The sequence below is a fragment of the Pelmatolapia mariae genome, linkage group LG16_19 (genome assembly GCF_036321145.2).
Source record: "Pelmatolapia mariae isolate MD_Pm_ZW linkage group LG16_19, Pm_UMD_F_2, whole genome shotgun sequence".
NCBI lineage: Eukaryota > Metazoa > Chordata > Actinopteri > Cichliformes > Cichlidae > Pelmatolapia > Pelmatolapia mariae.
The window spans coordinates 19497532-19522454 of NC_086241.1; the positions used below are offsets into that span (position 1 = coordinate 19497532).

The 24923-nt window shown below is 40.4% G+C and overlaps 1 protein-coding gene across 3 annotated transcripts; it reads right to left on the reverse strand.

Moving 5' to 3' along the window:
• Nucleotides 1–1096: 1096 nt before the first annotated feature.
• LOC134645370 (nectin-2-like) lies at nt 1097–24923 on the reverse strand. Of its 3 annotated transcripts, none has more exons than XM_063498785.1 (8): nt 24523–24923; nt 13897–14238; nt 13475–13777; nt 12758–12851; nt 6939–7066; nt 6245–6344; nt 3559–3660; nt 1097–2537 (listed from the first exon to the last, which is right to left on the reverse strand). In XM_063498785.1, the coding sequence occupies exons 1-7, from the start codon at nt 24635–24637 to the stop codon at nt 3648–3650; spliced, it is 1095 nt and encodes a 364-aa protein (XP_063354855.1). In that variant the 5' UTR covers nt 24638–24923; the 3' UTR covers nt 1097–2537; nt 3559–3647. The 3 variants fall into 3 exon arrangements, with proteins under 3 accessions (XP_063354855.1, XP_063354854.1, XP_063354856.1); XM_063498784.1 differs by having other exon boundaries at nt 1666–2537; nt 6912–7066; nt 24523–24921; XM_063498786.1 differs by lacking the exons at nt 1097–2537; nt 3559–3660; nt 6245–6344; nt 6939–7066 and adding an exon at nt 9090–11245.

The window sequence follows — 24923 nt, forward strand, 5'->3', positions numbered from 1 at the left end:
TCATTTAATTAATCTCAAATAAAAACCAATCGGTCATGTCTTGTCCAACTGTAAGGGTAACATCTTCAATTGACATGATCGAATGGGACTTATTTATGGATATAAAACAGTGGGCACTAAATAAATAACTATACGGTCAGGTGCAGTACAGACTTACCTGTTTTTTAGGGTAGGTTATTTCCATGATGTGTGCACAGTTCATATTGAACATAAGGACTTAGGTTACGTTCACACTGCAGGCGAAAGCGCATCAAATCCGATTTTTTTTGACCCTATGCGACCCATATCCGATCATGGTATGACAGTGTGAACAGCACAAATCTGATATTTTCAAATCCGATCTGGGTCACTTTCGTATGTGGTACTGAATCCGATACATATCCGATGTTTCAGAAAGCGACTGCTGTCTGAACGGTCATGTCGCATTAAATCCGTCTTTTACGTCACTGACACAAGTCAGACGCCAATTATCAGCGCCGGAGAAGACATCGCGAACGCTTCCTGGCCATCCAGTGTAGATGTTAGTGAAACTGTTGAGAAGACAACGTTGGAGAAACGTGAACATTTTATTTGTACTGTATAATCTGCAGATTCTGACAGAAATCTGCAACTATCCTTTGAAGCACCGCTCCTCTAAAACAGCAATAAGGATCATTATTAGGTTATCTACATTATTATGTAAATAACAAAATAACTTACAGCAAAAATTGGGAAACATAAAGTCCCAAGTCTTTATATTAAGGGCCATCAGTCAAACAATATTGTTTGCTCTGGGTCTAAACAGAGCGCGTTGTGTGTGACGTCTTCTTTTGCGCATGCTGGCCGCTTTGAGCGTTCACACTAGAGCGTGTTTGCTGTTACATTTTATTTGTAGTGTGAACAAGCAGACAAAAAAATTGGATTTGATCAAAAAATCAGAATTGAGCATTAAGACCTGCAGTGTGAACGTAGCCAAAGTGACCCAGATCGGATTTGAAAATATCGGATTTGTGCTGTTCACACTGTCATACCATGATCGGATATGGGTCGCATAGGGTCAAAAAAAAAATCGGATTTGATGCGCTTTCACCTGCAGTGTGAAAGTAGCCTAAGCTGCACACCTGCCACTTCATCTGTCATTCTCTCTCCCTCCCTCTCCTGTTGCTACTTCAATCATGAAACTTATCAATGATCAGCTGATTGGCTTTTCTGTCGCAAGTCCTGTCTCTCTTGTTTGTTTATCTCCCACTTTGCGCCAGAAAGAGGAAACCAGCGAAACAGCAGCACGTTTAAGCTTGATAAGCTCTTGTTAGAACTGATATGACTTTCTAGTATCAGCTGATGTTTGCTGGAGCCACAGATGTAAAAGCTGCTGGTCATGATATCGGTTTGGATATGTGGTGAGAGGGAAACATGAATATGAAACCAGGAGATGTCCTTACGGAATCATCAGAGCTGAACAGGTGATGGAGAAACAGGTTTACCTTTTAGGTGACATGAATGAGTTGAAGGGAAGTTATGAACTGATTTTGAGAGACAAAGAACACCAGGATCCTTTTCTAAGTAGCTGACAGCTGGTAACTGTGCAGGGGCGGGTCTAGCAAAGTTTTGTCAGGGGACGAGGTAGGGCATTCACAGCGAAAGGGGGGCACAAAGCAATACTTTTCTTTCTTACTCTCATTTAAAATGTCTAGCTTTTAACAAATGATTATGAATCACAATAAAAATAACCATGTACAACTCACTAAAAGCAGTTTCTCATCTAGAGTGTTCCACTGTTTGATCACTGACACTGAGGAGGAATTTGATTTCATATGAAATAATAATTTTTAATATTCTTTTTTCATTTGGAAAGAAATGTAAAAAACAAACTCTGGAAGAGCAAACACTGCACTCCTATGACAGGAAATATATTCAGTCACGGGTCTGCAAAGTAGTGCATTGCAGTTCAACTAGTAGCACTAAATTGCCCATAGGTGTGAATTAAGATTCATTATAATGATACCAAAAAACCCATTGGACCCATTTCAACCATACATACATTGCACAAATATCACATTGGGAAGACAGGTCGGAGAGAAATCGCATGGTAAGAAAACAATGAAATTCACAACATCCGGGGACAAGAGGAGAAAAAAGAACTTTACTCAGACTGAGCTTCTATAGGAGAGCAGTTAGAGAACAGAAAAAAGGGTGATTGTATATGTGTGTCTTTGTGTACAAGTGTATTTGTACGTGTGTATCCTGTGTCCAACTCGAGAGACAGAGTGTCCTTACACCTACTTTTAAACAAAAGTCAACAATCCCCTAGCTGACACAGGTGATCTTGAAGAAGTAGGAGGATAGGGCAGAGAGTAAACACAGTCTTGTAATCTGAGATTTGTTGTTCCAGCTTCAGTCTTGGAGCTTCCAGCTGGTGAGGGGAGGCCGCATGAAGGCAGTGGTTGTTTGGGTTTGGAGCGAGGAACTGCATCCACTTTCGCAGTTGATCTAATGTTAATCACTGGTCCCCAGATCTATCGATTCCCGTTGTTTGAGTCACGACATTTAGTTTTCTTCTGTAAAATGAAACCAAAAGAGCAGAGTTAGATATTCTTTCTGTTTCTAGTTCTAGGCAATCCCCAGGAAGATGAATGGTTATACGAGGGGATTTCCACAAAATGTTTTTCTCTCCTTACCATTCTCTAGTTTGGCTGGTAGCATGAGATGGTAGTTGCAAACATTTCAGGTCACACAGATAATCCAGCTACTCCAGGATGGCAAATCCACACATGCTCTTGCAAGAAAGCTTGCTGTGTCTCTGAGCACAGTCTCGAGAATGTGGAGAATATATGTGCATATTTCTGACCCAACTGTCAGAATCAGACTGCATGGAGGTGGCATGTGGTCTTACATCATTTAGTGAGATTTGTGCTCACAACCCAGCACCGTGCAGTTTAATACCTATTCCTTATCGTTGCCTGTCCAACACACCTGTTGTCACTTTCATTTCATATCCCTGAAGTTTCACAGATTTTTTGTTATAATCTGACAACAAGTGTTTCCCAATTTCTCTGAGCTGTGCACTCTTATCACATTTTGGACAGTGGCAACAAAAACTAGAGGCAGCATAAGTTTTGCAGAAGTAATCTGATCAGTCAGATTAGTTACATTCTGTTTCCGTCTTTACTGTGATGATGACACAATTTCCATGACAGTGAAGTAAAACCACTCAAGTTGTTTTTCCATTTATCTCTGTACCTTGTGCATGCTGTGAAGAAATGAGTGCTTTAAATTGTCCGTCTGTGGCTCGCAGCTTACCCACACTTTGTAAAAGCTGCATGATGGCATCAGTCAGTTTACTCGTTTGACCTATTTACTCACTCTAGCAGTTCTAAACATCTCAGTTGCACTGAGCTATCTTGGTTTCTTCAGTAATAACTTCATGGCATTATTAGAAGCTACATTAACTCGCTTTCCTATAAATTTCCAGTTTCTCTCTTCCAATTCTCTTCCGCATGTGTGTTTGTGGCCATGTTTATTTACATTCACTTTGAAGCAGCTCCTGCTTATCTGTCGAAGCTCGGCCGATTAACTCACTTGCTCCTCATTGGGTTGTTATGCTGCTGCTAAAGGTTGAAATAAACTCTCTTGCTGTCACACACTCAAACAAGGTGGTCGAAATTGCTTCAATGGTCACTTCTGTGGGAGAGACAGAAAAAAACAGAACTGTTATAATAATGAACTGAAGAAATACTGATGAACTCACAATAATGTTTCACATACGTTTGCATCCTATGATAAAACTGTTTATGTCTCATGGCTGTGAAGAGTAATTTGACTTCAAATCAGCAGTATCATCTTGAGGCTGAGATTAGTTGTGACAATGAAGCAGGCCAAAGAATATATGGTAAAGAGACCTCAAAAAGAATACATTTGCCATCAGATTGAGAAAATGGCTCAAGACTGAGCATTTCTGAGGATCCTCATCAAAGGTCCATACTCCAGAGAAGGGTTAAGTAAGTAATACATGTGCTTTCTCTCTGAAGAATTTCTTTTTTACAGCATATGTATGACCTGTTTAACTTGCACTGATAACTCCTTTGACCACATGTTTTAGGTTAACACTTTCAAATTGCAAACACTACACTTGGATCCCCACTATATGTTTTACCTCTTTAATTTATGAAGAAATTAAAAAAAACAAACATTTTTATCAACCTCCAAAAGTTGATTCTGTTCATCTGGACGTAGCGTTTTGTGGGAGAAACGTTTCGTCACTCATCCAAGTGACTTCTTCAGTCTCAGCTGACTGCAGGTTTCCCCAATTCTTATAAACAGTACATTTGCATAATGACTGAAACCAGCCCACTGAAGGAACAATGGGCTGGGAGGTCAGTTCCTTAATCATAATTATGCAAATTCTCATGACCATTGATCAACAACCACTGACCAAAACCCACTGATCAAAGACCACTGATCAATGGCCATGAGTACCATTCGCAGAGAGTTGGGGAATGGCTGCAATCACAGCATTGTAAGATGGCGAAAGATGTACCCTTAGGCCCCCTCCTCGATTCAGAGATGGTCTTTCCCTTTTCACGTAAATGGCCTCCTTGACTCCGCGCTCAAACCAGCGTTCTTCCCTGTCCAGGATGTGTACATCCTCATCATTGAAAGAGTGTCCACTGGCCTGTAGGTGTAAGTAGACTGCAGAGTCCTGGCCTGACGAGGTAGCTCTTCTGTGTTGTGCCATCCGCTTCGCCAGAGGTTGTTTGGTTTCCCCGATGTATAAATCCTGGCAATCCTCCTGGCACTTAACAGCGTACACTATGTTACTCTATTTGAGTCGAGGGACCCGATCCTTGGGGTGGACCAGTTTTTGGCGCAGCGTGTTTTGGGGTTTAAAAGCCACAGAGACCCGGTGTTTAGAAAAAATGCGTCTCAACTGTTCCGATACTCCTGACACATATGGGATCACTACAGGTTTTTGCTTGGGCAGCGGTTGTCCTTCTCTCCTGGAACGGCTGGAGCTTTCTTTAGGTGTCTTTCCAGCTTTGACAAAAGTCCAGCTGGGATAACCACATTTACTCAGGGCCTTCTTGATGTGCTGTTCTTCTGCCTCCCTGGCCGCTGTGTCAGTGGGGATGGTGTTCGCTCTGTGTTGTAGCGTCCTGATGACACCCAGTTTGTGCTCCAGTGGATGATGAGAGTCAAACCTTAGATACTGATCCGTATGTGTAGGTTTACGGTACACGTCAGCTTTTAGATGTCCCAAATTACTGATGGAAATCTGACAGTCTAAGAAGGCTAACCTGACACTTTTCATATCCTCCCTGGTGAATTTGATGTGTCGGTCCACCGAGTTAATGTGATCCGTGAAATGTGGTACGTCCTGAGATTTGATTTTCACCCAGGTGTCATCCACATATCTGAACCAATGGCTTGGTGGTGTTCCAGGGTAGAATAGCAAAGCCCTCTTTTCCACTTCTTCCATGTACAAATTGGCCACGATGGGTGAAACTGGGGAGCCCATGGCACACCCATGTTTCTGCCTGTAGAACTGACCCTTGTATGTGAAGTAGGTGGAATGAAGACACAGTTCCAAAAGCAAACACACTTGGTCGATGCTGAGAGTGGTCCTGTTGCTGAGGTTGGGGTCATCCTGTAATCTCTTACGGACCACCTCCAACGCTTCCGTGACTGGGATGCAAGTGAGGAGAGATGTAACGTCGTACGAGACCATGGTTTCATCTGCCTCCATAATGACATCTCTCACCTTCTCAACAAAAGGGTGTTCTGGATGTGGTGTTCAGAGCTGCCCACCAGCGGGTTGAGGATCGAAGCCAGAAACATGGAGATGTTATAGGTGACAGAGTTGATCATGCAGACAATCAGTCTTAAAGGTGCACCCTGCTTATGTATTTTTGGTAAACCATACAGACTTGGTGTAGACTCCCTTGGGTATAGCCTGTGGTATGACCTCCCAGCCCATTGTTCCTTCAGTGGGCTGGTTTCAGTCATTATGCAAATGTACAGTTTATAAGATTGGGGAAACCTGCAGTCAGCTGAGACGGAAGAAGTCACTTGGATGAGTGACGAAACGTTTCTCCCACAAAACGCTACGTCCAGATGAACAGATTCAACTTTTGGAGATTTACTTTCCTGGATGATTGAGAATGCATCAAGACATTTTTATCAACCCCCTTTAAAGCACATATGCTTTAAAATGAAATAAATTATAAATTCTCCAATATACAGACATGCAGGTAAATGTTAGAAGTACCTTATAAGATATCCAGAATTATAAAAGTACCATGCTGCAGCCCCAATGACATTCAGGAAAACCAAAACACCAAATAAGGCCCAAGCCGCAGAGCATGCTCCTACATAGACACAAGAATGAAGAATATGAGACTTTGATGGTATTTAGTTTCAAATTTTACATTCGGATGACTGGGACAGCATTCAAATAGCATGTAATACCTGTACCTGTACACATTCAAAAACTCGATATGACCATGAACAGAACCTATCACAAGTCAGGACATGCTCTAAGTTTTAAGTGGCAGGACTAACTTGAATAATATAATGTACTGGATGACTGGAGCATCAGTTATCTATCAGTCATTCATTCATTCATTCATTCATTCATTCACTTGTATGTTTGATGCTGGCTCTTGAGTAAGACAACTACTTCTTTAACACTGTCTGCTTCCCAAGAATTTCTAACCACTTCATTTGGATGTGGGTGGAACGGTCCATAGGGAGAGTCCATCATTTTACTCCAAGTCTAGATGTTCAAGTTTCTATTTATTTCCTTTGATTGCAGTCCACAAAAAAATAGAAAAGAATAACTTCAGAATGATACAATATGCACAAAAGTTTGGAAATCAGAAACAATTTGAGAACGATTTGGACAAAGTGCACAGCTAAATCCAAGCTGACTTCACCTGATGCCACATGCACATAAAGCTGACCGTGTTTTCTTCCATATGCATTAGATGCTTCACACTGATAGAGGCCATTTAGATCAGTGGTCCGACTCAGCAGCTGTAGCTCTGCACCATCTACTTTGACAGCAGACTGTAGCAAAGACTGGCCAGATCTGGAAAAACATGAATGAGGCGCAATGTGAAATGCACAGAGAGGGCAAAAAATGTTAGTTATGCTAAAATTCCAATGAATTTCAGCTATTAGTTTGTTAGTTGTGTTAGTCATTTTCCTTGCTCACATAAATGCTACTATGTTCTTGAAACCTAAATACATGATCTACAGTGGGGTGAAAGAGCATTTAATCAACCACCAATTGTGCAACTTCTCCCACTTAAAAAGTTGAGAGAGGCCTGTAATTTTCATCATAGGTATACCTCAGCTATGAGAGACAAAACGAGAAAAGAAAATCCAGAAAATAACATTGTCTGATTTTTAAATAATTTATTTGCAAATTATAGTGGAAAATAAGTATTTGGTCACCTACAAACGAGGAAGTTTTCTGGCTCTCACAGACCTGTAATTTCTTCTGCAAAAAGCTCCTCTGTCCTCGACTTGTTACCTATATTAATGGCACCTATTTGAAACTCTTTATCAGTATAAAAAACACCTGTCCACAACCTCAAACAGTCACACTCCAAACTCCATTATGGCCATGACCAAAGAGCTGTCAAAGGACACCAGAAACAACAGGCTGGGAAAACTGAATCTGCAATAGGTAAGCAGCTTGGTGTGAAGAACTCAACTGAGGGAGCAATTTTTAGAAAATGGAAGTCATACAAGACCACTGATAATCTCCCTCGATGTGGGGCTCCACGCAAGATTTCACCCCATGGGGTCAAAATGATCACAAGAACGGTGAGCAAAAATCCCAGAACCACACGGGGGACATAGTGAATGGCCTATAGAGAGCTGGGACCAAAGTAACATCAGTAACACATTACGCTGCCAGAGACTCAAATCCTGCAGTGCAAGACGTGCCCAGGCCCATCTGAACTTTGCCTAAGAGAGCATTTGGATGATCCAGAAGAAAATGGGAGAATGTCATATGGTCAGATGAAACCAAAACAGAACTTTTTGGTAAAAACTCTACTTGTCGTGTTTGGAGGAGAATGAATGCTGAGTTGCAAAGAACACCATACCTACTATGAAGCATGGCAGTTGGAAACATGCTTTGGGGCTGTTTTTCTGCAAAGGGACCAGGATGACTGATCCATGTAAAGGAAAGAACGAATGGGGCTCTGTATCGTGAGATTTTGAGTGAAAACCTCCTTCCATCACCAAAGGCATTGAAGATAAAACGTGGCTGAGTGTTTCAGCATGACCATGAGCCCAAACACACTGCTTGGGTAACGAAGAAGTGGCTTCGTAACAAGCATTTCAAGGTCCCAGAGTGGCCTAGCCAGTCTTCAGATCACAATCCCATAGAAAATCTTTGGAGGGAGTTGAGAGTCTGTGTTGTGTTGCTCAGCGACAGCCCCAAAACATCACTGCTATAGAGGAGATCTGCATGAAGGAATGGGCCAAAATACCAGCAACAGTGTGTGAAAACCTTGTGAAGACTTAGAGAAAACTTTTGACCTCTGACACTGCCAACAAAATGAATAAAACAAAGTACTGAAATTAACTTTTGTTATTCACCAAATACTTATTTTGCACCATAGTTTGTCTGATTTTTAAATTATTTATTTGCAATGTGATTTTTCTGGATTTTCTTTTCTCATTTTGTCTCTCAGAGCTGAGGTATACCTATGATGAAAATTACAGGCCTCTCTCATCTTTTTAAGTGGGAGAACTTGCACAATTGGTGGCTGACTAAATACTTTTTGGCCCCACTGTATGTGTAAAGCTCACTTTACATATTAATATATATATATATATTTTTTTTTTTTAATACAAAGACAGTCTTAGCTAACTCTTTGTTCAGTCTGTCAGTTAAGATTATAAAATGTTGAGACTTAACATACACAAATGCACAAACATTGCATTTATCACAAATTTCTCACATTTAATGGTTGTGCAAACTAGACAGAAAAGCCAAGAAGGACCACTGAGTGACACTGCAGTTTGATCTGAAAAAGTTTATGCACCATGAAATATACAGAGTAAATAAAACTTCATTCCCATGTGAAAAAATATTCATGTTATTTGTAAGTTCACTCTCAAAAACAATAACGCACTTTAAAATAATCGAGATGGAGCTTAAATGCTGTTTTTTTGTTGTTGTTGTTGTTGTTTTTTTTTACATTTTTTATCAACTATTACAGAATCAGTCAACACATGTAGACAAATTCTATTATTGTAAATTTGAGTTTTTGTTGCTTTTTTTTATGCTGCTGTATTTAGTACTTCACTGCAGTGGAAATGTACTCTTTGACTCTTTACTCCAACACATTTGATAACAACAGTTAAAATTTAATTCAGACAAAGGGTCAACATTGTAATTTTTATTTATTTTGCATTTTTATTTCTGAACATTTTTTGCATTGTTGTCTTTAGTGTATCACTGCTGATCACACTTTTAATTTAAAGGTGTGTCAGCAGTGAGCTGACACACTTTTAATTTTACATGTAGGATGGTACTGGAATAATGTTAAAAGAGACTGCCACACTCATGCAATACCAGGCTAGCGGAAAAATTTCACAGAAAATAAGTTTTGTGTCTAGGAAAAGAGACTTTGACTTGTTTAAAAATTTAAAAAGAATTTAAATAAAACAGTTAAGCAAATATTCACTATATTAAAAATGGTGCCTCATAGGGTGTAATAACATAGCTTCAGATGCCATTGTTGGGGGCAATGTGGACGACTAGGAAAGTGAGGATGAGAGTCTAGGAAACCTGGAGGAAGATTCTGGAATAGATTTCCTCTCATAGGTTCTGTTTTCTTTCCTTCTGTAACAATTATGTGATCAGGCATCTCCCATTGACCTCATATTACACTTTCCTGATGATTTAAGCGAATGGCCTGTATAGTTCCAGTAACTATTATTAGAAGAGTGACAGAGCATTCTCACCCTCTTGGGATCCCTGAAATGGGTACAAGAGAGAAAGACCGTTCCTGTCTAATATCACACCTGTGAAGGATACTGAGGAGGGACATGGGGCTTTCAGTTGGCTTATGGATTTGTACCTTAAAAAGTGTAAAGGGGCAGTCTTGTTAGAATTTATCTTTAATACATATTTACATCATTATTTTATCCCAAAAAGTTGATTCTGTTCATCTGGACACAGCGTTTTCAGTGGAGGAATGTTTCATTACTCATCAAAGTGACTTTGATGAGTCTCAGCTGACTGCAGGTTTCCCCAACCTTATAAACAGTATATTTGCATAATTACTGAAACTAGTCCACTGAATGAACAAAGGGCTGTGAGGTCAGTTCCTTGATCATTAATATGCAAATTGTCATAACCATTGATCAACAACCACTAATCAAAGACCATTGATGATTGATCATTGAAAGATGTACCCTTAGACACATATTTCACCATGAAAGATGGTGAAAGATGAAAGATATATGATATCGATATGATATTGTTATTTTGCTACGAATTCATTGACTTCATCCATCATTTCTGATTTTTTTTTTCCATTTGTTTATTGAGAGAAATTTACTGTTTTGGCCTTAAAAAATGCCAATGTCTGAGATGAAACTGATGGACAGTGGACAGGTGATTGTTACTGTGAGAGCTTTTGTGTTTCAGTTTATTAAACCTGCCAAAGAAAACCACAATTTTCCTGAGCTGCTCTCTCTGTGCGCGGAAATTTCTCCTCTTTGAGAGAAGAATAAAAATTCAGCAGTGATTTTTTTTGTGTGTGTGACTGTGTGTAAATGTGCACAGTCATCTTTTATAAATGTCAGTTCTAACCAAGCATTGTTTTCAAAATACTTATACATACAACATAGCTGCAGTCACTCATCCACGTGTATTTATTTAGACAAAAAAAAACTAAAGCAAGAAATTTGTATTGCGATTTTTGTAAAGGGAGCTGTGTGGCAAACAGAGTAGGACCCATGTGCATGACTCAGAAATAGGGGGGAAACTAAAAGGCAGTTTTATTGCTGAACTTGAGCTAAGTACAAAAATAATGCTGGACAAAAACAATAACAACAAAAACTCAAAATGCTGGATCGAAAACCCAGAAGCGTGACAGATTTGGCACAAAAATGGCACGACGTATATTTGTTTATGTTTGAATCCCAATTTCCCATTGATGTCACGTTGGCTGGTCACGGAGAACCAACAAGCTGGATTTGGTCCGTGGTCCATACAATGCTCAGGTGCTCAGATGGTCTGTTGAAGTAGAAATATGCATCGACAGTAGCTACTGATTCAGGTAATCAATTTGTCTTCTAGTTGCTGACTTAACTTCTGTGGTAATCTTCAGTGGCTCCTCACTATTTTTCAATTGTTGTTTTATCATATCCTTAGCCACCCTGTCATTAACTGACTGATCTATAGCAAAACCTCTGGTTCATTGTTTTTTTTTTTTTCCTGTGCATGGATTCGGCTTTAAAGCTTTCCAGATACTGTGGTGACCTGCGCAATAATAACTACATATCTGAGCCAGCAGTCTTCTCCTGGTCTGAAATCTTTTATGTATCAGGCGAATGTGTAAACATGTAATTAACATAGTTTTTCTTAAGGGTAACTATTACAGAATCAAAACATGCCACAAAAGATGATGAAACTGATGGAGTGAAACAAAGTCGATGCTTACAGTATCCAAGCCACAAACTTATAAAGGGCATGATTATGTCCTCATAACATCCTCAGCTTCTTTTACTTTCAACTGAAGAGCAATCATATATGAACATGCCACTATGTAGCCACCATAGAGTGACTACCAGGTGACAGCAAATGCAAAACTTTACAGTTAAAGCTTTTTTAAACAAATGTGGCACAGCTGGCTATGAAACTAAGGCTATGTTCACACTGCAGGCGAAAGCGCATCAAATCTGACTTTTCTGACCCTATGCGACCCATATCCCATCATGGTGTGACAGTGTGAACGGCACAAATCCGATATTTTTCAAATCCGACCTGGGTCACTTTCGTATGTGGTCCTGAATCCGATACATATCTGATGTTTTAGAAAGCGACTGCTGTTTGAATGGTCAGGTCGCATTAAATCCATCTTTTACGTCACTGACACAAGACAGACGCCAATTATCAGCGCCAGAGAAGCGCCCGAGAAGACATCGTGAACGCTTCCTGGCCATCCAGTGAAACTGTTGGGAAGACAACGTTGGAGAAACGTGAACATTTTATTTGTACTGTATAATCTGCAGATTCTGACAGAAATCTGCAACTATCCTTTGAAGCACCGCTCCTCTAAAACAGCAAAAAGGATAATTATTAGGCCATATGTAAATAACAAAATAACTTTATAACTTAAAGCAAAATTGGGAAACGTAAAGTCTGAAACAAGTCTTTATATTAAGGGCCATCAGGCAAACAATACTGTTTGGTCTGGGTCTAAACAGAGCGCGTTGTGTGTGACGTCTTCTTTTGCGCATGCGGGCCGCTTTGAGGGTTCACACCAGAGCCTGCTTGCTGTCACATTTTATCTGTAGTGTGAACAACCAGACAAAAACATCGGATTTGATCAAAAAATCGGAATTGAGCATTAAGACCTGCAGTGTGAACGTAGCCTAAGAGTGTACAGGACATAACAGTGGTGATGTCACACCAGCGAAAGCTTGCCCTCTGTCAGGGCTTTTTCAGCACAGTGTACTTTAGACAAACCTAAAGAATCAATGAAATCAGTTAAATTAACTGAAACCATTATTCAAACTGCTTTACCTGCTCCAGGTAAATTTAGCGTTTGGGTTGGCTTCTGACAAACACTCAAACGAGTCCTCTGAAATCGCTCTAATCTTCACTTCTGTGGGGGCAACTGCAAAAAAAAAAAGAAACAGAAGTGTGTTAATCATAAACTGTCAAAATAAAAGTGAACATACCTATGAATCCTATCATGGCAGGCAGAACCATGAATCTTAGTTGCTTTTTTTTTTTTTTTAAGGAGTGATCCTTTCATGCACATTTCAGGGTGTTAATCACTGGCTCACTTATAATCACTGCTGACTAAAAAAAAAGGCTCAGTAAATTCTGTGGTCATTTTGGGGACTTCCACCACAAAACAGCTTGACCATGCCACTAAAAAAAGAAACAGTACTGGAGGAGCATGCTTTCACTTTCAAATTAGCCTGAATTGTTTTTGCTTCGTCCTCTGATCATGTGTGCTCCATGGATCTTGTGACTGGGGTGGGTGAATAAAGCACAACGACATAATTTTTAAGAAGACAAAAAAGTTTGAAACCTCTTTTACGTTGTGGCATGGCGTCATGATGGAACTGGAAGGCCAGAAACAGATAAACAGATGCACATGGTTATTGACATTCTACTCTGTAGGACAGGCTGTGTCATTTAATTTCTGTATACATTTTTTAATATTTGATCAAATAATTAAACTTCTTAAATAAACACTAAATAGGAACTCCATGAGCAGCTGATACTCACAGTAGACCTGTATGGTGAAGGGCAGGGTTTCTTCTTTAGACAGGGAGTCACCACTGATGACACACTGGACCTGGTGACCGTTAATCTCTCTCGTAGGTACACCAAATAGAGAGCTGACTGTGGTAGTCGTGCCGTTGTCATACTGAGTGGAGTTTGTTGTCGTCCTCACTTTGTCTCCCAAAGCACCAGTGAGCCACCTCACCTCTGCAGGAGGCTTCGATCCAGCAGCCGTGCAGGTAGCAAATAAAACCTCTTCTGTGCCCAAAGTGGGAAGACTGTCCTTGATGTTTGTGAAAGGAGGCACTAGGAGAGTTAGAGCACACAAATAAATAAACATGCATACAGGATGATCAAAGTAACTCTGTCTCTATCACGCATACGAACACGCAGAATTTTTTAAAGATAAAAAAAGTTTAATATACCAAGCAAGTTTAGAGGTATCTCTGTCTTCTGATTTCCACTGGGAAAAAAGGTGAAGATGCACGTGTAGCTGCCTTCATCCTTCAAGGCAACATTGGAAAACTGGAGAGTTCCATTATTGTCATAAAAATTCCCGATATATTTAAATCGATCATCACCTCCATTGACAAACTGTGGTCCCTCTCTGGGTAAGATAGTTAGGAAATTGTCATTGCGAGGTTTTTCTCTCGTCCTCCTCTGCCAGGTAATCTGTGTCAGGTCATCATTGGTATCAATGACATGACACGGTAGGATAGCAGTACCTCCTTGAACCACTGTTACGTTTCCACCAATCACCTGGAGAGCTGTAAAAAGCATGAAACACTATCAGATTACAATTTCGTCTATATCTTACTTTCTGTGTGTGTGCTTTGTCTCTACACCAAATCTTGAAATTAGGCAGTTTTGCAGCATCTTGCTGACAAACAATTGCAGTGTTTTTCCTGCATAATAAAAATGTGGCATAACAAAGAGGTCTTAGCCTCCAAATATAAATGAAAAATCACTGTGACGGTGATAAATATTTTAACAATTTCTCAATTTCTTGGGAGTTTAAAGGACTCAAGCTTAAAATGAAATCTGTTTATCAAATAGCCAAAAGTAAAGTAACACAACTCAATCCTTGGCTACATGTGAACGAATCAAGAATACGCGAGTAACTTGTTATGTTACGGCTGTGTGGCAGGCAGGAATTGGACCCAAAATGCAGGACTAACAGGCAGACCATGAACTTAAACACTGCTTCATTGCAGGATAGGAAGTGATACAAAACAGAACCAGGCTAAACTGAGCTTCTGAAACCTAGGGGAACACAGGGAGATGCACACAGCATGAGGGGCAACGCAACAACGAACAGGGGCAAGCACAGGCAATAAATACAAAAGGTGAACTGGGCAAAGAGGGAACGGCTGGGAGACACGACTGATGACAATTACACATGATGAGACAGGGAAGACGCAAAACTGACACATGACGCGGACCTTCAACGTAAAGCAGGAAGAACGTCATGCATGCATACACCCGGGGCTTAGCCCTAAACGGTAGCATGCATGTGGGATTGGGGGGGGTGTAGAAATGACTGAAAAACATGGCGTGAAGTTGAAGATTTATTAGGCTGTGTTTTGAGTTTTGTTCGAAAAAGAATAACTTCATATAAGAAAAAAATATATATCACATATGCAGGACACCTTAAACTAGTTTTTTAATACAACAGCAAGGCAGAAAAAAAATAGGGCTGTATCAAGACACGAGGACTAAACCCCAATTCAACCAGACCCAGAACTGATCAGGAATTAAAACAGGGCTACAACAGTTCAAAATCAGGACTACTTTAGGACTTAACCAAAACAGAACCAGAATCAAAACTAGACGATAGTAGCACTGAAAATCATCATAGACCTGCACTACAATGACAACACCCCTTTATTGTGGTAACATGAGACTGTATCTTCGAGGCTTGAGTTTTGCGAAACTGTCAATGACATTTTCAATTAATTCAAGTATTCCTTTTCAATAGATAATATGATGAGTTACTAGTTTGTACCATATTATTTTTTTAATTCTACGAAAGTACACTATTCAGATTCAGAAAAGTTTATATAATTATTTAGCCTTGTTGTGCAAACAAACCTACATAACTTAATAAATATAGAATTTGAAAAATAACAAACCTAAAAAGAAACACTAGGTACTAGATACATGTTCTAATTAGTTTTGGTAAACAACCACTTGACTAACATGTGTGTCTCACCTGCTCTTGCTCCATCTCTACTCTGTCCTCATTCTCCTCTCCATCTCCCTCTCTGTTCCTCTCTCTCCCTCTTTGTGCTAACAATCAAGCCAATCACCAATATCATCAAATATACAGTTGAAACCATATATTTACATACTCTTCAGATAAAAATACAAACACTTTTTTAATTGTAAAACATCAAATCAGACTAAATGTTTTTTTTAGATTGATAAATATATAAACATGCTTGTTGAATTTAAGATGTAAAGAGAGAAGTTGTATGTATTTCTTAATTGCAAATGGAACCCAAATTGTATTCAAAATTGAGCCACACTTATGGAGGTCCACAATTTTTTCCCTGGTGTTTTGGTTGATATCTCTTGATTTTCCCATGTCAAAGAAACAGGTTCTGTGTTTTGGGGGTGCCTTATATGCATCCACAGGTATGCCACCAATTTGCTCACATGGACTCTACTAACCTATCAGAAGCTTCTTAAGCTCAGAAAGGAATCGTCTGGAGTTTTCTTATTAATTCAAGACACAATAAAAACGTGATAAAAAAATAGACAGCTCGCTCTCTCTTTATTCTAACATTTAACTAATTCAAAAGATATTTATTTATCTAAAACAAAACAAGTTTACTCTAAATTGATGTTTAACAATAAAAAGAATGTTTTTATGTTTTTTCCCTAAAGTGTATGTAAATATCTGGTTTCAACTGTGAATATACTGCTGTGTATTGAAATTCCTCTTGTTTTGCATAGAAATATACTGAACAACATACAAAGCATAATATATAAAATAACATTTACCAGAGTTTTTTTCTTTGCCCATTTTTTGTACATAACTGAAACCGATTTGGAGTGATTTATTTAGCTGTGGAGGGTAACAACTGAAAATATGAAATAAACACACATGTAAGCTAAGACTCTCTAAAAAACAGCATTGTTGTTGTTCGGCTTTTCATTTCACCATTTGTTGATTCACTCGATGAGCAAGTAACATAATATGGGTCAAGTGATCAGTTTGATATCAATCTTTTGTGATACACCGCCATATTTACATTATTTGAACAGTACGAATGATTTGCTTTGGTACCTGGTCGAACTTAAGCTCTCCTCTGTCTGCCTGTCTGTCTGCGTTTCTCCAACAGCAAATTCGCAGGCAGCAGCTGCTGTGCTCAGTCGGCTAGTGCCTGAGCTCGGATCATACAAAAATTAGGGGGAATTTACGACTGCGCACTATGTGCTTCGAATATTGTGTGTAGTTTTTTGTTTTATACGGTTGTCAGTCAGGCACCTAACTATGAAACAAATTACACTCCAAAAGACCCCGAGCTTCTGAAACAACAACCAGTGTTGCCAACTCCTCAGTAAGGAAAATCGCTATTGGTTGTCCTAAAAGTCGCTAGAAGTAATGTAATTGTAACCTACGTTGTTGGAGAGAGAAATAACATCGTGGAAGACACATAAAGTCAGTATAAAACGTCCTAAATGCATTTAGAATTTATTTAGAACTACAAATTAAATTTCTTTTTGCAATTATTGTTTTTAATGTCACAATTCCAACCCTGCTCCTTTATCCGGGCTTGGACCGGCAAAAGTGACCCGAAATTGAGCGATACGCGCTTTCACGTCAAAAAGTCATCATAAATAAGTCTCCAATAACACTAGAAAAAGTCGCCAGATTTGTCGCTAGTCGCTTTTTAGAAAAAAAAAGTCGCTAAGGGGGTCTGAAAACTCGCTAAATATAGCGACAAAGTCGCTAAGTTGGCAACACTGACAACAACCTGGGCTTAAGCCCAGTAAGTCACCCCCCCCCCTCCCCATGCCACTGATATGCCGCTGTGTATTCAGCTTTACACTGTAACTGCAAGGTAATTTATTTATATACGTAGAGGGCTCAGTCGTAGGGGATAAGTCTCGAAGAAGATATCAGAATCAGAATCAGAATACTTTATTGATCCCTGGGGGAAATTATTTCTTTGTTACAGTGCTCCATTATACACCAACATTAACAAAACAGACAACACGCTAACTAAGAATAGCACAATATATATATATCTATATATATATACATAAGTCACACAATAATAAATAGCAGGAAAGAAACATAAGTCACACAATAATAAATAGCTGGAAAAGAACCGTGTAGTTGTAGCAGTAACCAGTATGTTAAGCAGATGCATTATACAGGGAGATGGCCACAGGCAGGAATGATTTCCTGTGACGTTCAGTGGTGCTTTTCGGTACTCTCAGTCTCTCACTGAACGTGCTCCTGTGACTGACCAGCATGTCATGGAGTGGGTGGGAGGTGTTATCCAACATTGTCTTTATTTTGGACAGCATCCGCCTCTCCGACACCACCTTGAGGGAGTCCAGCTCCATCCCAACAACATTACTGGCCTTACGGATCAGTTTATCGAGTCTGTTGGCATCTGCGACCCTCAGCCTGCTCCCCCAGCATGCAACAGCATAGAGGATCGCACTGGCCACAACAGACTCGTAGAAAATCCTCAGCATTTTGTGGCAGATGTTGAAGGACCTCAGTCGCCTCAAAAAATAGAGACGACTCTGGCCCTTCCTGTAGAGTGCTTTAGTGTTTTTAGCCCAGTCCAGTTTATTGTCAATGTGGACTCCAAGGTATTTATAATCCTCCACAATGTCAACACTGACCCCCTGGATTGAAACAGGGGTCAAGTGTTTCCTTGTCTTCCTGAAGTCCACGATCAGTTCTTTGGTCTTTGCCACGTTGAGCTGCAGATGATTCTGCTCACACCACGTGACAAAGGAGTCGACCACAGCCCGGTACTCCGTCTCATCATCCCTGCTGATGCATCCAACCACTGCAGAGTCATCAGAAAACTTCTGAAGATGGCAGGTCTCTGTGCAGTGGCTGAAGTCTGTGGTGTAGAGGGTGAAGAGGAAGGGGGAGAGGACAGTCCCCTGTGGTGCCCCTGTGTTGCTGATTACCTTGTCAGACACACACTGTGGAAGACGTACATATTGTGGTCTTCCTGTCAGGTAATCAACAATCCAGGTCACCAGAGAAGCATCTACCTGCATCGCTGCTAACTTATCACCCAGCAGGGTCGGCCTGATGGTGTTGAAAGCACTGGAAAAGTCAAAAAACATGACCCTCACAGTGCTCGCCGGCTGGTCCAGATGGGCGTAGACACGATCAAGCAGGTAGATGATGGCGTCCTCTGTTCCGAGACGAGGCTGATAAGCGAATTGAAGGGGATCCAGATGTGGTTTGACAATGGGTCGCAGCTGGTCCAGGATGAGCCTTTCAAGAGTCTTCATGATGTGGGAGGTCAGTGCCACGGGCCTGTAATCCTGGGGGCCACTGGGACGTGGCGTCTTTGGAATAGGGACGAGGCATGATGTCTTCCACAGCACTGGGACCCTCTGCAGACTCAGACTCAGCATAAACAGTTTATGAAAGACTCCACTCAGCTGGGGGGCACAGGTCTTGAGGACGCGGGGACTCACTCCGTCTGGTCCAGCAGACTTGCCCGAGTGCAGTCTCCTCATTTGCATCTCCACCTGGTATTGAGTGAAGGTGATGGGTGGGGGAGGGGTCTCAGGAATCTCACAGGAGGCAATAGTGTTATGTGAAGAGAGAGGCAGGCACAGTGGTGTGGCTCTGGATTCCAGGCTGACTACAGGTGAGGTTGTGGGGGTGTGAGCAGACACTGTGGTGTCGAATCTATTGAAAAACAGATTTAACTCGTTAGCTCTATCCTCACCTCCCTCAGCTCCCCTGCTGTTGGTTGGCCTGAATCCAATGATGGTCTTCATGCCCCTCCACACCTCTCTCATGCTGTTCTGCTGGAGTTTCCACTCCAGCTTCCTCCTATAATTGTCCTTAGCCTCTCTAATCTTGTCCTTTAGTAACACCTGGACCCTTCTCACCTCCTCTTTGTTGCCCTCTCTGAAAGCCCTCTTCTTGTTGTTGAGGAGAGCTTTGATGTCCTTAGTCACCCACGGCTTGTTATTTGGGTAACAATGAACAGTCTGAGTTGGAACAATGGAGTCGGTGCAGAAAGTTATGTAGTCTGTGATACACTCAGTTAGCCCATTGATGTCCTCAGCGTGAGGCTCACAGAGTGTCTCCCAGTCGGTCACCTCGAAACAGCCCTGTAGTTCCACTAAGGCCTCCTCTGACCACCTCCTAATGCTCCTCATGGTCACAGGTTCCCTCCTCACAATTGGCACATAGCGGGGGGTGAGGTGAATCAGGTTATGGTCTGACCTACCAAGTGGGGGGAGGGAGGAGGAGCTGTATGCATCCTTTACATTAGCATACAGCAGATCTAGAATTTTCTCTCCCCTGGTGGGACAGTCCACATATTGTTTGAATGTTGGTAATGTATTGTCCAGTGATACATGGTTGAAGTCACCCGAGATCACAATAAAGGCACTCGGGTGCTGAGTCTGTAACCGGGCTATGGCAGAGTGGATAGTGTCACATGCAGCTGTGGGGTTAGCAGAGGGAGGAACATAAACAGCCACCAAGATCACGTGAGAAAATACGGCCTGAGTCCAACAGCACACAGTTCAATGTCCGGGTAACAAATCCTTTCTTTGATTGTTATGTTGGCAGGTTTACACCACCGGTTGTTAACTAAAACACAAAAAGGACGAGGTAAACATTCTCTGCAGGGATGGGAAGCTCGACACTGACATCAAGCCCAGCTCCGATTTTTCGAAACACAAATGTCACGTGACTGTACATTTATAAGCAGGTACATAGGCACGTGTAAAAGAAAATAACGGGCTGTCTCTCTCTATTATCTTTGCCAGAGGCGGAGCCAGACATTTGAAACACCCGGGGCTTAGCCCTAAAGGGTAGTATGCATGTGGGGTTTTGTTTTTGTTTTGTTTTTTTTTTGGGGGGGGTTAGAAATGACTGAAAGATTAATTGGCTCTGTTTTGAGTTTTGTTCAAAAAAGAATGACTTCATATAGGGAAAAATATGTATCACATGTGCAGGACACTTTAAACTAGTTTTTTAATTAAGCAGCAAGGCAGAACAAAGTCGGGGCTGTATCAAGACACGAGGACTAAACCCCAATTCAACCAGACCCAGAACTGATCCAGAATTAAAACAGGACTACAACAGTTCAAAATCAGGACTACTGAGGACTTAACCAAGACAGAACCAGAATCAGAACTAGATGATAGTAGCACTAAAATCATCATAGACCTGCACTACACTTATTTTTTAATTCTACCAAAGTACACTATTTAGATTCAGAAAAGTTTATATAATTATTTAGCCTTGTTGTGCAAACAAGCCTGCATAAGTTAATAAATGTAGAATTTGAAAAATAACAAACCTAAAAAGAAACACTAGCTACGAGATACATGAGTACCTATGATACGGTGATACTTTTGGTAAACAAATATTTGACTAACATGTGTGTCTCACCTGCTCTTGTTCCATCTCTGTTCTGTCATTCTCCATCTCCCTCTCTGTTCCTCTCTCCCCCTCTCTGCTCCTCTCTCTCCCTCTTTGTGCTGACAATCATCAAATATACAGTTGAAACCAGATATTTACAAACTCTTCAGATCAAAACACAAACACTTTTTTAATTGTAACATCAAATCAGACTAAATGTTTATTTTTTAGATTGATAAATATAAAAAACATATTTGTTAACTTTAAGAGAAAAGAGAGAAACTATCTGTATTTCTTAATTGTAAATGGCACCAAATTGTATTCAAACTGAGCCACACTTATGGATCTCCAAAATTCTTTTCCTGGTGTTTTGGTTGACATCTCTTGATTTTCCCATTTCAAAGAAACAGGCTCTGTGTTTTGCCTTATATGCATCCACAGGTGTGCCACCAATTTACTCACATGGACTCTACTAACCTATCAGAAGCTTCTTCAGCTCAGAATGGAATCGTCTGGAGTTTTCTTATTAATTAACAATAAACTTAGTGTATATGTACTCCTAAATTTGATGAAAGTGATAAAAAATAGACAGCTCTGTCTCTCTTTATTCTGACATTTAACTAATTCAAAAGATATTTCCATATTTATTTATCCAAAACAAAACAAGTTTACTCTAAATTGATGTTGTACAGTAAAAAAAATGTTCTTGTGTTTTCCATAAAGTGTATGTAAATATCTGGTTTAAACTGTGAATATACTGCTGTGTATTGAAGTTCCTCTTGTTTTGCATAGAAATATACTGAACAACATACAAAGCATAATATATAAAATAACATCTACCAGAGATTTTTCTTTGAGAGAAGCTCCTTATGTCCATTCTTGTATATCAGTACATTACTGAAACCGATTTATTTAGCCGTGGAGGTTAACAACTGAAAATATGAAATAAACATGCATGTAAGCTAAGACTCTCTAAAAAAACAGCATTGTTGTTGTTCGGCTTTTCATTTCGCCATTTGTTGATTCACTTGAAGAGCAAGTAACATAATATGGGTCAAGTGATCAGTTTGACATCAATCTTTCGTGATACACCGTCATATTTACATTATTTGTACAGTACGAATGATTTGCTTTGGTACCTGGTCGAACTTAAGCTCTCCTCTGTCTGCCTGGCTCCGTTTCTCTCAGCGCACTCGCAGGCAGCAGCTGCCCCGCCCCCTCGCTCAGTCGCTTAGTGCCTGAGCTCGGATCATACCAATATTAGGGGGGGATTTACGCACAGTTGTAAATTCCCACAGTGTGCACTACGTGCTTCGAATATTGTGTGTAGTTTTTTGTTTTATACAGTTGTCAGCCAGGCATCCAACTATGAAAAAATTACACTCCAAAAGACCCCGGGCTTCTGAAAAAACAACCCGGGCTTAAGCCCAGTAAGCCAGCCCCCCGCTCCGCCCCTGATCTTTGCCATGGGTTGTGAAGACCAGCAGCTCCTATGGCGTTATTTTTGTGCCACTATTCTGAGCGCACGTAAAAAAAATTTGAGCGCACGTAAAAAACAAGTGTTGCATTTTGAGGAGAAATTTATTTTGAGCAAAGAAAAGCTAAATTTGAGTGAACAAAATTCATTGCTGCGTGCAAAAAATGTATTTCAGTGTTTGCTATTATCCATACACACACACAATAGCAGCCCCTCTCGCTCGGTTTTTGCATTTGCGCTTGCTCGCAATGTGTAGCTCGCGCTCTCAACATTTCTGCCCGTGCGCGCTCAACTCTTTCTGTACACCGTTATATTTGTGCCACAAAACCAGCCAATCACAGACTTGGATGCAAAAAAATCTGATTGGCTGTTTTGGTCTCCAATCAGCTCGAAATGACGAAATGCAATATCCCAGAATCCATTTCGTCCAAAACTCAAACGAGGCAGTGGCGGAGGAGCACAGAGTTGCGGAGTTTGAAATATTACTCTTTCTGGGTCACAAAATAAACTTTTAAGATATTTTCATGCGAGAATGGTGCTGTGTAAGCTTCTAATATCTGCTCGATTAACAAGACATCACATATTTGCATAACTGCTCTAACTTTTCGGAGTGGCACAAAAATAACGCCATACAGGTCTCCATTCACATAAACCCCGACATTCAAAGTTTAATTAAAGAAATATCACCTTATTCAAATGATTCTAGTCACAGACGAGAGAGGGGGTGACAGAAATGGAGAGATTGGTGATTGAGCTGCATTAACTTCGGCTACGTTCACACTGCAGCCGAAAGCGCATCAAATCCGACTTTTCTGACCCTATGCGACCCATATCCGATCATGGTATGACAGTTTGAACAGCACAAATCCGATATTTTCAAATCCGACCTATAGGTTACTTTCGTATGTGGTACTGAAACCGATATATATCTGATGTTTTAGAAAGAGACTGCTGTTTGAATGGTCATGTCGCATTAAATTCGTCTTTTATGTCACTGACACAAGACAGACGCCAATTATTAGCGCCGGAGAAGACATCGTGAACGCTTCCTGGTGAAACTGTTGTTTATTTATACTGTATAATCTGCAGATTCTGCAGATTTAATTCCATTAAAGGAAACATTAACAAACCATGTGCCATTGTCAGCCTGGTACTAATTTGCACAGGCAACGTACATATTTTTCACCTTAAGGCACATTTACCATATCGTACCTTTACCAAACATACGTGAAAATTTACCAAATTTAAAGGTCATTTACAATATGTACATAACAAAATAACTTTATAACTTAAAGCAAAATTGGGAAACGTGAAGTCCGAAACAAGTCTTTTTATTAAGAGCCATCAGGCAAACAATACTGTTTGGTCTGGGTCTAAACAGAGCGCGTTGTGTGTGACGTCTTCTTTTGCGCATGTGGGCCGCTTTTTATTTGTAGTGTGAACAACCAGACAAAAAAATCGGATTTGATCAAAAAATCGGAATTGAGCATTAAGACCTGCAATGTTGTATCAACAAAGCCAGCGGTGCATTGTGGTTTAAATTCATGAAATTACCCAGCCAGAAACTGAAGGAGTAGCCTACTAATATAGTTAACACACACGCGCGCGCAGACATTAATTCAATGTGACCAATTTCTTAGCAATTCTCATGACAGAGTCTCGCCCCTCTCTTTTGTATCCCCTCTTCTGTTGTAAATATCTCATAAACAAAATGCATGCAGGTTCAGAACAATAGAAACACGCGATGAGGCCTAAACAATCACACTGCACGAGATTTTGAATTCTGCAACACTTTTCTGTGTCACTGCGTTAGTGAACATCATTATCAAGATGCGACGATCACAAAAGCAGCCAGTTCCGGTGCAGGTGCTGTTTCACAAAGCCTCACCTTTCTTCGTACGAGTCTACCTTCCACAAAAGAAGCAGCAATAACATAAAAATACAACAAAATAGAAAAAAATGTAATCGACGTACCTATTACATCTGTGCGCAGAAGCGCTACCATCAGGAATAACAGCCTGCGCAGCACCGAGTGACATCGGGACGATAAACTGGCGGTATTGCCACAAAAAGGAGAAATGTCATCCATCCGCTAATCCTCGGTAGATCAATTAAAAAAGAAAAAAAAAAAAAGATATCCACACATATCGACTTCCGGGAGAGATTAGGTTTGTTAGTAGGCTACACGACGTGCGTCTTTAAAACGCTAGAACGGAAATAAAGCAAGAGGCAGGATAGGCTCCGTGCATGTCTAATGTGTGGCTACATTCATGTGAGTACACATAAATGAACAGATAGCGCCGTTTTTATAAAGTATGAAAAAATTACTGGTAGGAACCGATTGTTCATGAAAATGAAGACGATAACGGATTCAA

What these genes read in the sequence shown, in the direction of transcription:
- LOC134645370 (XM_063498784.1), bottom strand. Translation starts at nt 24,637, where the DNA reads ATGGATGACATTTCTCCTTTTTGTGGCAATACCGCCAGTTTATCGTCC. An exon ending in TCTGCGCACAGATGTAATAG is followed by an intron (nt 14,239 to 24,522) that starts GTACGTCGATTA and finishes TGCTTTTTACAG; the next exon opens with CTCTCCAGGTGATTGGTGGA. An exon ending in GCTAAATTTACCTGGAGCAG is followed by an intron (nt 7,067 to 12,757) that starts GTAAAGCAGTTT and finishes ATGTTTTTCCAG; the next exon opens with ATCTGGCCAGTCTTTGCTAC.